General features: G+C 37.8%; 1 protein-coding gene across 1 annotated transcript in view; it reads right to left on the reverse strand.

Moving 5' to 3' along the window:
- Window positions 1-12824, reverse strand: part of ROR2 (receptor tyrosine kinase like orphan receptor 2) — a 60808-nt gene extending 47984 nt beyond the window's left edge. The window contains exons 1-2 of the mRNA XM_009287197.1: window positions 12751-12824; window positions 823-1110 (exon numbers count right to left, since the gene is read on the reverse strand). Of these exons, the coding sequence (XP_009285472.1) occupies window positions 823-1110; window positions 12751-12823 (361 nt within the window). The 5' untranslated portion in view covers window position 12824. The remainder of the gene's footprint in view (window positions 1-822; window positions 1111-12750) is intronic.
- Window positions 12825-13843: the final 1019 nt, after the last annotated feature.

Consider the following 13843-nt stretch of genomic DNA (forward strand, 5'->3'; position numbering starts at 1 on the left):
ATCCCCTGCCATAAAAACACAGGCTGTTAAAAAGACAATGTGTTATCTTGACACACCACTTACCTCTTAATAAGCCCCACCTGAGCCTTATTATCAGAGTTTATGGTATGACAAGGGTATGCTCTTAACCTTTGTCACAGCGGGAACAAGGTCCAATACCCAGGACTTAATGAATCACTACAAACTAAACTGTGGAGTTAACTATCTTCATTACAAAATTAGAAGAAGTTTTAGGAAAATATCCCTAGAATTTTTTTCCCCATTGCTTCAGAAGCAAACTAAATAAAAGTCTGCCTTCCAGGCTGTATGATTAAGTCTCCAAAATGCAATGTAAGTACTTCTTGAAAGGTATGGTGTACCTTCAGCTCTCAAAGGGCAGAATTTGAGGCCAGGCTTCACATAGCAGCACAGACGTGATATTTCACAAGGATGGGCCCAGCACTATGAACATCACGTAGAAAGCTGCTTCTCATTCTTCTCTTCAGTTTTTTTTACAGACTGAGTTCAGCACTAGAGTGAAAACTCCAGGCAATGAAATGTTACCTTTTTGAACTTTATACTGGCACTTTAAAATTTTTTCTTCACTACGTATTTACAGACCTTTCCATCTGTATTTACTTTCTTTTATTACCAGTAAACGGGTATCAAGTTCAACTGAGAAGTTCTGCGCTGGGGGAGAGGCCCCAGGCAACGGCTTTATTTATTTCCTTTCGTGTTGAGAATTCTTCTTAAAACATCAAATTCATTTCTCATTATGCTATTGTGAAAACTAATACCTAGTCTATAAAGCAGTCTGAGTAATTACAAAAGCCAGGAACTCACCGAGCCTTACAAACAACACTCCTGTTGCAGTTATTGTCTTCATCCCATTGGAAGCCACGCACTGGTAGTATCCTGTGTCCGTTGTATCCAGGTCCTGGATTCTCAGACGTGAACCATAATCTGTTTTTCTGATGATGATCCGTCTTGGCTCCTGAACTACTGGAGCATCATTTTTTAGCCACCTGACATTTGGAGATGGATTTCCTGCTACCTTGCAGTGGAGGATTGCTGTTTGCCCCTGGACTACAGTGATATTGTTTACTGGTTCCAAAAAGGTCAGGAAGTAACCTAAGAGTAAAAGGTCAGAAAAGATCAAACTTCACTTGGGTTGCAATAAAAGACTGCCCAAAGGCACATTTTTAAGAGAGGATCTTGGAAGCGTCTTCAGTTTTCTGTCAAGCATATACTCCAAAAAAATGCCATTCACTGTCCTAGAGACACCATAGCATCACACTCCAATTTGTCTTTCATGATTGACTTCATGTTTATCTGCAGGTAGGTATGCAGATTAGAAGGTCAAGCTTGAATTAATGCCGTTACAACCCTAACTCTCTTTGTGGACACCTATACTGAAGCAATAATTACTTTTTCTGATTAGTTTTTACATCTCTTGGGAAACAGTGCTATAACAGAAAAATATACCCTTATTCCATAAAAGAGTAATCCCAGTTGCAACCATATTAGAATATCATTATCATTTTACCACTTTATCTTCTTACATGGTCATATATTTGTCTTAAAAATAACTAAAACTGGAAAAGTTACTTTTAGATATTAATTTGACTTACCAGATACGCAACTGACAAGAAAATCTTAATATGAGCCTGATTTGGATAGGTTTATCTTACAATTGAATTTTAAAGATGGTAAGTCTCACGTTCAATTTAAAGAAAGGATGTCTCAATTGCAGACTTAACCTGTGATACAGAGGGCACTTTTAAATTGGTTATAGACTGCCATTTTTTACAGCAAGTCCTAAAATAGTGCTGAATTGGACAAAGAAAGGTCTGCATGGATATTGAGTAATCAGGTTTCATGGGTTTAGTTTTATAAATGGAAACTAAAAGCACTAATTTGTGGTTTGTTGAAAGGAAAGGGCTTGTCAAGAAGCATGTATGCTGTATTGGTGATCTCAAGTGATAAAAAAAAGAAATAATTGAGGGAAGAACACTATAAAAACTTGACAATCAAAACTTCTGTAGGTTTTTATTTTTAAATTTAATTTGGTGTTAGAGTCCTGCAACTGACACACATCACACGTTGAAAGCTTGAAAGCATGTAATTCCACTGAAATAACAATGTGATTGTCAAAACAAGTAAGAAAAGTATCTAGCTGTCATGCTCATATGTTTGTTTTGGTGAATTTATACCATCTAGACATAGAGCATCAGGAACACTTCATATTACATTACATTTTCATGTCAGCTGGATCCAAATATCAAATAACATTGATGGATGTCCACATGTGCTATTTCCTATCAGTTAAAGTATTTTGCAGTTGTTTAATTAGGAAATAGCATATTACTGTGCAGGAATCTAACGCCAGTAATGCAATGGTCAACATTCACAGTCTAATTGCTGAAATACCTTAAGAAAATTGATGCTCTACTTTGATTTACGTTTGACATGACCATGAAAATCAGTTCCTCTATAATGGCTAGGTATAGCACTGGAGAGGGGAGCAGTAGAAACATCAGAATGTAATGAATTTGCAAAGCCAGATTTTGCTGGAAAACTGGGTTTTCCCAAGTATCACATTGTTCTCTGCCATTGGCCTTTCAAAAAAATTCCTGCTTTGATGAATAATATGAAACTACAATGTGGGCAAGTGTGAATTTAGTATGTCACGAAATAGAAAGTGAAGTAAATGCAAACATATATAATCTCCACATGACATTGCAAACTTACAGGAAAATTATTTTGTCATCCTCTTTCCTCATAAAATAATAAATTATTCTGTATGTAATTTTACATTAGTTTTCCTTATTGTTAGCCTACAAGTCTTCAGTGACCTTAAAACATTTTGACAAAACACAAAAAATATTTCTTTTCGAACGCCTGATAAAAAAGGGAGAAAAAGTACATGAATGCTTTCTGCAATGTCATGCCACAACAGTATCATTTGTTGTGGTTTCCAGTTACATTTCATAGCTGCAGAATTAGAATTACTGGGATGACACTCTGGCAGGGAACAGAAAAACAGCAAATTACCTTGTTGATATAGGGAATAGAATCAATTGATTAAAACTATTACTTAAGCCAACATTTTACATATATAAGCATTTCTAGCAGCAAGAAAGAAAGCATGATCAATCCTACCACAAGTTAGAAAAGGAATTTCCATGGCTATTTCACTCTCAGCTCACTATTTCGGGAGTACCACTTTTTCATAATCTGTATGTAGTTTTTGCCACTTTTTCGTAACCTGTAGTTTATTCTCATCAGCACTGTTGAGGCAGAATATACAGTCAGGAAGAGAAGAAGTAAGTTTGCATTTATTTGAAATATGTTCAAAAAAGAGTTGTCTTACTCAGTAATACTGCTCAAATCAGAAGAATCAATTTATGAAAAGAAGTGGAAAAGTGGAAAGGCTGAAAAATTCTTCTAATTCTAGCAAAACAATTGGGGCCTTGAGGAAGTACAAGAACATCCGGTCACGGTAATGGTGTTGAGCTGTTGGGTGGAAGAGGAGTGGAGCCACAATGTGGAGCCATGAAAGCACCAACTCATGGAACAGTTCTGGCAAGACACAGATTGGATGTGTGGTCTGCAAGACGGGTAGGAAATTGGCTCACAGGCCACACTCAGAGGGTGGTGATCAATGGTTTTTACTCAGGCTGGCAGCCTGTTGCAAGTGGGGTCCTCCAGGGATCGATACTGGACCCCATACTGTTCAACATTTTCACAAAGGTATTGGAAGATGAGATTGAAAGCACCCTCACCAGGTTTGCTGATGAGACTAAACTGGGTGGTGATGTGGGCAAAAGGGAGAGCCATCTTAGAGAGAGACCTGGACAGGCTGAAAGAAGGGGCAAGCAAGAACTGTATGGAGTTTAACACAGACATGTCCAAAGTCCTGCACCTGGGTGAGAATAACCAAAGAGCCCAGTACAGGCTAGGATCTGTGTGGCTGAGGAGCAGCCTTGCTGAAAGGGAGCTGGGGGTCCTGGTGGACAACAAGCTGAACATGAGTCAGCAGAGTGCTGCTGTGGCAACAAAGGCAAATTGGATCCTGGGCTGCATCCACAGGGGCATTACTAGCAGAGAGAGAGACGTGATCATCCCAGTCTACTCAGTGCTTGTCAGGCCACACCTGGTGTATTGTGTCCAGTTCTGGTCCCCAAAATTCAAAAATGACACAGAAAGACTGAAGAGTGTCCAAAGGAGGGCCACGAAGATGACCGAAAGGCTGGAGAGAGGCTCCCTAGAGAAGAGAAGGCTCAGGGGGGGCCTCATCACAGTTTTCCAGTACTTAAAAGGCATGTACAAAGAGGACAGAGACTCTCTCTTCACAAGGAGCCACATGAAGAAGACATGGAGCAATGGGTGCAAGTTGCACCAGGAGAGGTTTCATCTCAACAGAACAAAGCTTTTGCAATGAGAACAATCATTCACTGGAAAACGACCTCCCCAGAGTTGTGGTGGAGTCCCCATCACTGGAGGTTTTCAAGGTGCAATTGGATAGGGTGCTAGATGATCTTGTCTAGGCTCCCTTTCCCAAAAAATGTTGGACCAGATGATCTTTTGAGGTCCCTCCCAACCTGGGCTGTTCTGTGGTTCTATGGATATATGATTCAGCGGTCATTGGGGTGGCCTGAATGTGCTCACACAAGGGAGGCAAAGGAGATGGTTTAAGGTCTTTTTTGAGCAGAAGTTGGGCCACTTCCAGCACGGAGCCAGCACAGAGGTACAATCATCTGGCTCAGAGATGCTCCCGATTCCTAAGAATTGAAAGAGGCGGAGAAGATGCTTTCTATAAATGTGTGGCCAATTCAAGCACTGTAAGTTGACAGCCAGGGAGTGTGGTTCTTCTACCTCTTCGATATACTTTTTGTTCTTAACACAGAAGTATATGAGAGGTGTGCATTGTTCTTGTGCCATTGGTCAGCTTTTGTGCCATTGGCCAGCTTATAGGTTGCTCAAACATTTACCACTCTTTCACTTTTCCTGATTTAAAATGAGCTGGGTTGAGTCTTCGCTTCGAGTTAGTCATGGATATTACATTCAGATAAATTTGGATGAAAACAGGTACTAAATTTACTTATCAGGACCATCAAATGTTATTAACTCAAGATTAAATCCATGTTAGACCTTTCTGTTTTACCAATTAAACCAGAGTTACTGGTACCTACCAATTACTAGTAGGAAGTAATTTGGTCCATAGCTTTTAAGCAATCCAAAATATTTCATATGAATTTATGAATCAGATCCTATTAATAACTAGAACAAAACTATTACCACCGAAGGCAATGGTAATAAGATTTATGGATTAATTCAGACCCAGTATGATTAGATACACTTCCCCTGAAGTCAGTGTAACGGAATCCATTTCCTGCAGGTCAGAATTTGGCCTTATTTCATTATTTTTCCTGCCAATTTTACAGGCGTTTTCTGCACTGTTTTATATTACCCTATTATTACAAATCAAGTAATAAATATTTTAACCTACTGAACTTTGAAGTACTTGTGTTTTCTTCAAAGTTCTGCAAAGCAGCTTAGGAGCAGTAGGGCAACTCACTGCCTATCCGCTGTCTCTGTCCGTACCCTGAAGTGCACACTCTCTATTTGCTAGTTTCATTTCCTCTTTGAGAAATGATGCTGAAGTCTGGTGTTTATATACTTACTGAATCTGAAGTAATTGTATGACAGAGTGGGCAGCCATTTGCTGTGCTGCTCTGTTATTTGGTGTCCACTTTAGATAACCTGTAATTGCAAATCTTTCAAACAAAGTGGAAAATTTAACCAACCATGTTCTTAAGAATGTTTTCCTTATTTAATTTCTGTGGTGATAATCAGCAGTTACTTTTTGTGATGTACACCACACCACAAACACTGTGTGGATGCCAGTTCGATGCAATGGTTTGGGGAAAAAACAAACTGTTTCCCAGGATAAACTGGGACCTCAACAATGTGCAAAGCAAACTTTTTCCAATGTAGTTCTCTTTCTCTCTTAATAAATATTCATTCAGACAGGTATGGAGGAAAATGAAATATGAAGGCACTAGAACTTGTATTTAACTTGTGTCCTATATTTTGTGTTACGCATCAGTCAACTAGAATTTTTTAAAATTTGAACAGATTTGTTAATCTGTTTTAATACTGACATACCTTTGAAACAAATAATAAATACTCTATAAAATATTTTGGGCTTGATATGTATAAACAGCATTACTAGACTTGTAAATGTCATATTATAAACGATTATATTTAATTTGGGATATGGATATCAAATAGACTTTTTTTAAAATCTAAGTATAATGGCCGGCAAGTTTCTCTGTTACACAAATACTATTGTTATATATGATTTTCTATACTCTGGCTTGGTTCCAAGGGTCATTGAAATGAAGGAAAATGCTTCCTTTGCTTTCAGTGGTCTTTGGCTTGGCTTAAAGTACTTCAAAGGGAAAAGCTATCTGGTGGATATTTCTGCATTTGCTGTAGGCAAAGATGCTCTAAATTAAATTTCTCTTTCATTATGGTTTCTAACATAGTGTGCAACCAATGCTAATATTTGTTTTGCTTGAACAGAGTAAAAAATGTTCTGTCACGAAGCTATGAGAGGATAATGCAACTTAATCTATATATTGTGTTATACTATCATACTCTATGTATCCTATGAATAAAGTAGCTTAGGGAAATGACTGACATGAATTCTGGCGAAACTTTCATATTTTGAAATGCCTTTGTTAGGTTGCCAGTACTTCATATTTTTAAATAGAATAAATTCAATATAAATATATCAAACAGAATCTCACAGCAAATCAAAATTAAGATGACAGGTCTGTTTTGCGTGTTTTGGCAAGAATATAAAAATAAACTTTTCCTGCATGTGTCAAATCATTGTCAAGATATGCACAAGAATAGATACTAAGCTAAAAACATAAAGGGTGCAACTATCACTGAGGCCTCACATGCGTATTATTTTTCTTAGTTTTATTTATATTATTCTGGCACTTAGATGTCCACGTTATTGGCTCAACCTGTATGTGCTATGCTTGGCATAAACACAATACAAAATGATTGCTCTGCTTCTGTTATTTTAAGATCTTAGCTGTGATTTTGAAGTTCATTCTAAAAAAAATATTTTAAACCTCTTCAGTTACTTTAGATCAAGTTAATTACGGCTTAGCTGTATTCAGTTCGAGTTTTGACTTCTACTCATTTTTGTTGTTGTTGCTCCTTTTTCCCTATTTAATTTTAAAAATAATTATGGATTCATAATTTTCAAACCAGCTTCGTGATGGTCTCCATGAACAGCAATTATTAAAAATTTGCAACTCTTTTTATCTCAGAACTTCTAAATCATTTATGAATATTGAAGTCTCATGAGATGGAAAGATATCATCAAACTTATTTTCCAAATGCAGAAACTAAAGCAAGAGGAGTTTAAGTGACTTCCCAAATTCACACATGGACTAAGTGGTAATATGTATGATAGTATACTGAGTTTCACATCTTTCTGTGTTCCTGAGATAATGAGGATATGAGATAATGAGATAATCATCCATTTCTGTGGAACAGTTGATTCCTTTTTCTTTCTGCATTGCACAAGGGAAAGAAACACTGTATGTCCAATTTCTGAGAAGAAGAAAGGAAAATTTGAGTCATAAATTGCTAGATACCTGAAGATACAACAACTTTTTCAGAACAAGTAGTAATAATTACATATGTTTTATCACTTTTTAAAATACACATTTCTCGATAAGACATATATATTTATTTAAATAACTTTAGATCCAACAGTCAAAAAAGCCCATAAACCCATCTGTTCAGTATTACAGAACACATCACAACTTACAGCAGTGTTGGCTTTAGATACTCAAAATTTAAAATAATCTATTTTAAAAAAAAGCAAATACTTTTTGTCTTCATGACTGCATACAATTTAGAGCATTTTCAGATTCATGGCATAAAACTTTCCAATGTTCAAAAGCACTAAATATATATATATTATGACTTGTTTAAAAAGCAATGTGGGAATTTTTTTCCCTCAGCCCCTTGCTTTTTCTTTTTTTCCCCCTCCACACCCTTTTTCATTTTTGTCTTCAAATAACTCTTTGTTCATTTTGTTAGATATAAATACAAGAACATGGACATGGTCTCTTCACCACAACTCTTTCAAATGACAACCTTCTGCGATGGCGTTTTAAGACTTCTTAAATCCAATACAAAAGATTTTTTGGGTTTTGGGTTTAGAAATTAGAAAACATTAGAAATATCTAATGATATTTCCATTAGAAGCAAATTCGTAATTTCCTATAATAAGACATAATTTTCCACCTAGGAAGCATACTTTAGTTTATGGAATGACTGATTATTAACTAGGAATGACTTGAGGAAGACAACACTGTTCCCAAATTTACTGTGTTATGAATACAGTAATAAGTATAAAGTGTTCACAGAATTGACAGGTAATCTGTAAAGAATATCAAAGAGTTGCAGAGTGTTCTGGGCTTATAAAAGAACTGAACACTATTGTAAGAGAAAACAAACATGAAAGTTGCTGAAATTCAAAGCATTTCTTTCTAAAGGTGTGTATAGCAACACTGCTGTAAGTACAAGAGTTTAGGGGATGTAGATCACACCATCACACCTTAGCAGGTAGTGGGAGTCTAGTAAAGTGTCTCCTTCCACAAGTAAATCAGGACTGGAAATAGACTGAGAAACACCATCCTAATAAGGAAGGGAGACAGAAGTCTAAGACTCATGATTTCTTGCACAGATCATTTTCCTGAATACAAAGCAGTCTTCCCAGTTCTTCACCCTTCTGTTTTATTTAACCACACTATGAAGATGAGCAATCTACAGCATATTGGAGCCAGGTTAGGAAATGGAAGGGATGTTGGCAGCTCTCCCAAAATACACATGAGCAGTTAAGGAAACTACACTGTTATATACTGCCACATAAAGTTTCCAGATGAATTGATACCTTTATAGCTTAATTTAATCCCATTATTTGCACCCCATCTTCCATACTATTTGTGATCTCAATGTACAAAAATGCAGCCAGAAGCATGTAAAATAAAGTGATTTGGATCACATGCACTTCAAATGTACTGTGGAACAAATTATAGCCAAATCAGGAATGAAGTGGAATTAGCACTGAAATACTGCCACAGTGTGCACATTGTCCCCCACACCAAAATCAGTGGGCTTAAGCTCTCTTATTAGCAGAAGGAAACCTATTTTTGAGCCGTATTTTTTCATACGTGAAGGACTGAAGATCTTACCTAGGCCAGGAATCCAATTCTAAGGGGTGGAATGGTTTTGTTTTCTTGTTTTCTGCTCTCCCAGATGAGACTGTGAAGAGGCAGATACCAGCTGTCCTAGGCTACTGCCCATTTAGGAGCACATCTTTGGGGGGCACAACAGTGCAGTTAGGATGTGGACTGTTCTTTGAGTCACCACTCGCGTAGATAAAAAGCCACCACTTTTAGAACACATACGAATGATTTCTGACAGGTTACCTATGTCAAGTCAAAGCAACCAGGATAGTCTGGTCAGGTACCTCTTGAACCAGAATAAATTCCCAGACAGACTTGTGCAGAAACCACAGTTAAGGTCAGAGGCTTGAGGCATCATGTCTTCTGGAGCAACCCAACTCACTCAGTATCTCAGCTACTGCAGGTTGCCCTTACTCATGCATTTCTTTAACTATTAAAGTGTATTGCTCTAAAATTCCCACCACCAGACATTATTTATGATGTAAGGTTTTACTGGCAGCTCATCTATGCATGAAGAGTTCATATTTTACCCTTTAATACCTTCCCCAGGCTTGTTTTAAGAGTACGAGACTGCGAGCAGTGAGCCCCTCCGTGATGATGCACCAACAGTGCTCATCACCAAAGAAAAACTTGTTTTCGGCTTGTGCCACAACTCTTGCATTTATTTGTGATTAACAGATACGTTCTTTTTCTCTTCTGGGCTTCAGAAAGGAAAGCTCCCTGTTGGTCTTGTCCTGGCTGACCCTCTGCTGCAGTGAGAGAGAGACGGAACTTTGCTCCTTCCCCAGCATCACCTCCTTCCTCAGCATCACTGGCAGGAAAAGCTGGCCCAGTGTGAGAAAGTGGGCAGAGAGCAGTGCAAGACCCAGCAGGCAGTGAGCCTGGGTGTTTCCAGAGAGAAGCACGGAGCTGACACGGTTCTGCCTCTTGAGCAGGGGAAACAGACTTTTTAGGAACCAGGGACAGTTTGTTAAAGTGTTTGTTGCAAAACAGAAAGCCACGTGGAGACGCCCGATTGAAATCCAGATTGGGGAAAGGAACATCTTTGCAAAGACTCACTGGACTGGGAGGAGATTTATGTTCAAATCCTTTTATTTTTATTCCAAAGCAGACCTACGTTCTTCTACAGCAAATGCTCACTGTTCTGCTGTGGTTTTCAGGGAAACATTGCTCAGAGGCAGTGTTTTTCTGGTGGTTCAGGTGCTCACTTAAAGGAAATGGGAAGATAAATTATCCTCAAAGCCCTAGCCAAGTCATGGTCCTATCTCATCAACTATCAGAAGGCTAGCTTCATTTGTAGGAAGCGACTTACAACTTTTTTAAAGTGCATATTATTAATAATACCTTGCTGAATCTGGTTACTTCTTGGAAACAGAACCATTTTCAGGACTTCTGGAGGATTTAGAGGAGACAGTGACCTATACGTTTAGTACTTCTAAAGTGGCTTTAACTTTGGGCATTATTAAAGCCAATTTACTATTATTTTCATGCCTGTTTTGGGTCTATTCTACAATCAGAAAAAAACAGAGGTCATCATAAACAGATCAGAATAACCAAACATTTCTCAAGGAAGGAAAGAAGGTCGATGTGATGGAAAAAGCTGAAGGACTCTGTCTAATGGTCTCAATGGTATGCACCAACTCTGAAGTAGAACTGTCCAATGATTTTTTGAAACAAAAATTGCTACCTCACTACGATACAGAAACACATGGGTTAACATTCCAACCAAAGAAACAAAAAATTTCAACCAAGGGATTTTTGCTTATTTGGAGAATTCTGTAGCCTCAAAAATAAAGGGGAGCAAAATGAGGCCATTTCCAGACCAGGCATGCTGGAAACTAACAACTGATCCTATACCAATGAGTCATATAAGAACAAGGGTCTCTTTTTTTTCTGAAGGAAATACAAAATCCTTGTGATGTAGAAATGTTTGAGATGTGATTAATTACTTCCTTAGACAGGTATTGCCTGTGGCCCTGCAAAAAAAGGAAATAACTGCAACTCCTTTCTCAGCAAGAATTTAACCAAATAATGTCACATGAAAAAACAATTTCTTTTATGTCTGTACCCTTAAAAGCTCAGACATAACAAAAGAGTAAAGTGGGACCAACTTGCCAAGTAAACAAGACTGTCAGATGCAGTTAAAGATTAAACATAGAACTTTTCCCATCAAAAGTAGTGGGTACGCGAGTGCGGAGTGGATAAAACAACTGCAGCATACAGTGCTGCTGACAGGAATGACTGTTACTGAAACTTACTCCCATAATGGAGGACAAAGTTTAATCCTCTAAAAAAATCTGGGAGCTTCAGAAAATGGAAAAGGATTGAGGAGTACACCAAGTCTTCCTCCCAAATGGGAAGGACACAGTCCCACACTGATGATCAGTAGGAACATGGTTAGAGATACACAAACATAAACACGTCTTCTTTTATCCAATTAAGGATAGACATTAATAGAAGATTCTGAAAAAAAGCTTCTAATAAGCATCGTCAAGGTAAGAAATCTAACTAGCTTTCAGGTGAAGCACAGTAAGGATTACATGACATTGGATATCTATGAGAACAGAGACTATTTTCCAAGGTACCCTCAAAATTTATGTTCCTCTGAAAGAGAAGCTCCAAGAACATCTGACCAGCACCTCCAAGCTTCGTAGGCTTCAACATGTGCTCTTCTTGCTGAGCATGCTAATGATAAGGCAGAAAGCAGGCTGAGCTCTTCACGCTAACAAGATTATCTGACATTTTTTCTAAGCATAAGGGTTGACTTTACTACAGCAGTGCATCCATACAAAGAAAAAGTCTGTACTACAAATGAGAAAATGTTCAGGTAGAACACCAAAAATGTCCTGCTTTAGGAAGTTGCAAAAAATTGTAATTGGAATCACAATCTGCAGTAAATATGTGCATTTTCAGATCCAAGAATAGCATTTGAATCTATAGTTTAAGTGATAAAGTATCATAAAAATTTATGCTAACTAACAAGTTACTAGAAATTCTGCCATTACAGTCTGTTTAAAAAAAAAAAAAATCACTAATGCTCAGAGTACTTAAAAAGTAAGTATCCTTGTGCTGTCATGGGCCAGATTTAATTATCTCAAACCAAAGATATTTAGAGATACCAATACTTAAGATTTACCTATAGATGCCAAGTGTGGCACTGTACAAAATTAAATCATTTTCATGGCACCAGCGTGACAGAAAGTATGCTAGGAAGGTAATAATAGCCCTCTGTGTTTGGGTCAAACATCTAATCCCTCAGTGCGTGGGGACTGAATACGCTTAAAAATTAATTTTTGTAGACTCCTGTAACCTTGCTATCCCTGCTTAGAATCAGAAGTATTAAGTCACACAAGGCTGCCTTTCTTACACACTTGTATTCACAGTTAAATCAAGTGAACATACAATAACGGGATTTTGCTGGTCCTTTCTAAAGTATGCTTATATTTGGGCAGGGAGAAGAAAAAGTAACTATAATTAATTTTACCTTTCGGTGTTGGAATTGGTCTCTCAAGTCCATCTGCATGACCTAAAGGGTCATTTGAATCTGGAATTTCCATTTCACCTAGGAAAAAAAAAAGATTTTGTTGAATTGAGGTTCTGAGTTAATCTTTCTCTTAAACAGCATTACAACAGTGGGTTCAGCAAACTCATTCAGTCCAGATCCTGGTTCCAGAGTAGCACACAGGAAACACCTACTAACAATCCATCTCAGATTAGAAAACTTCACAATAATTTACCTTGGGGACTTACCCTGTGCTTGGCAAACATGGGCAGCATTAAAAATCACTTTCCAGTTCTTACCAGAATAAAATTCACAGTTTTACACAGAACGCAAACATTTCCTGAAAGCAGTGCTGGTCCAGCAAATTAAGCAGCACCTGAGCTTTATTGACAATCTCAGTTACAAAATGGCGTAAATCTGCTCTTGAAGTTACACTACAGTAATTCAGATTCTATTTCCGGAGGTCAGACTCATCACCTCTGCTAACTTTCTCATCCTATTCTCAGCCACACCCCTGAAAGTTATCTCCCAGAAATGAAAATATAATAACCATCAGCCAAGTATTTCAAAGGGTGATGAAATGGACAGACACCTTTCTGTGTGCCCTCCTTGTTTCTGTCTAACATGTATCAGAACAAGCTAGAAACAATGTCTAGCCAACAGCTGCTGCAGACAGCAGACAGTACTTCCATGTTCCTTTGCTTTTGCAGGTCTTACAAAACCCTGACCATTATAAAATGGGGGTTCACATGTCTGCTCTCCCTTTTGAAATTATGATGCTGTGAGGAACAGAGCTGAACTTATAAATCAGATAAAGCTACAGGGGTGGTTTTACTAAAACAACTTCTCAAATGACATCCCCTGTATTTTTGTATTTCCTAATTTACATTCAGTCATCCAAATTCTTTATCACCTAGGCATATCACCGGAAGAGCATGCAAATCTAAGGTCATCAGGATCCAAAGTGAAAGCTCTGTTTTTTGTTGTAGATTTGTTAGGGATGTACGTGGTAATGTTTTGGGTAAAATGAAACTAGGGAAAAGGCTCTCCCTCTTCCTTTTGTCCCCATTCCCTT

The sequence above is a fragment of the Aptenodytes forsteri genome, unplaced genomic scaffold (assembly GCF_000699145.1).
Source record: "Aptenodytes forsteri isolate BGI_AS27 unplaced genomic scaffold, ASM69914v1 Scaffold169, whole genome shotgun sequence".
Taxonomy (NCBI): domain Eukaryota; kingdom Metazoa; phylum Chordata; class Aves; order Sphenisciformes; family Spheniscidae; genus Aptenodytes; species Aptenodytes forsteri.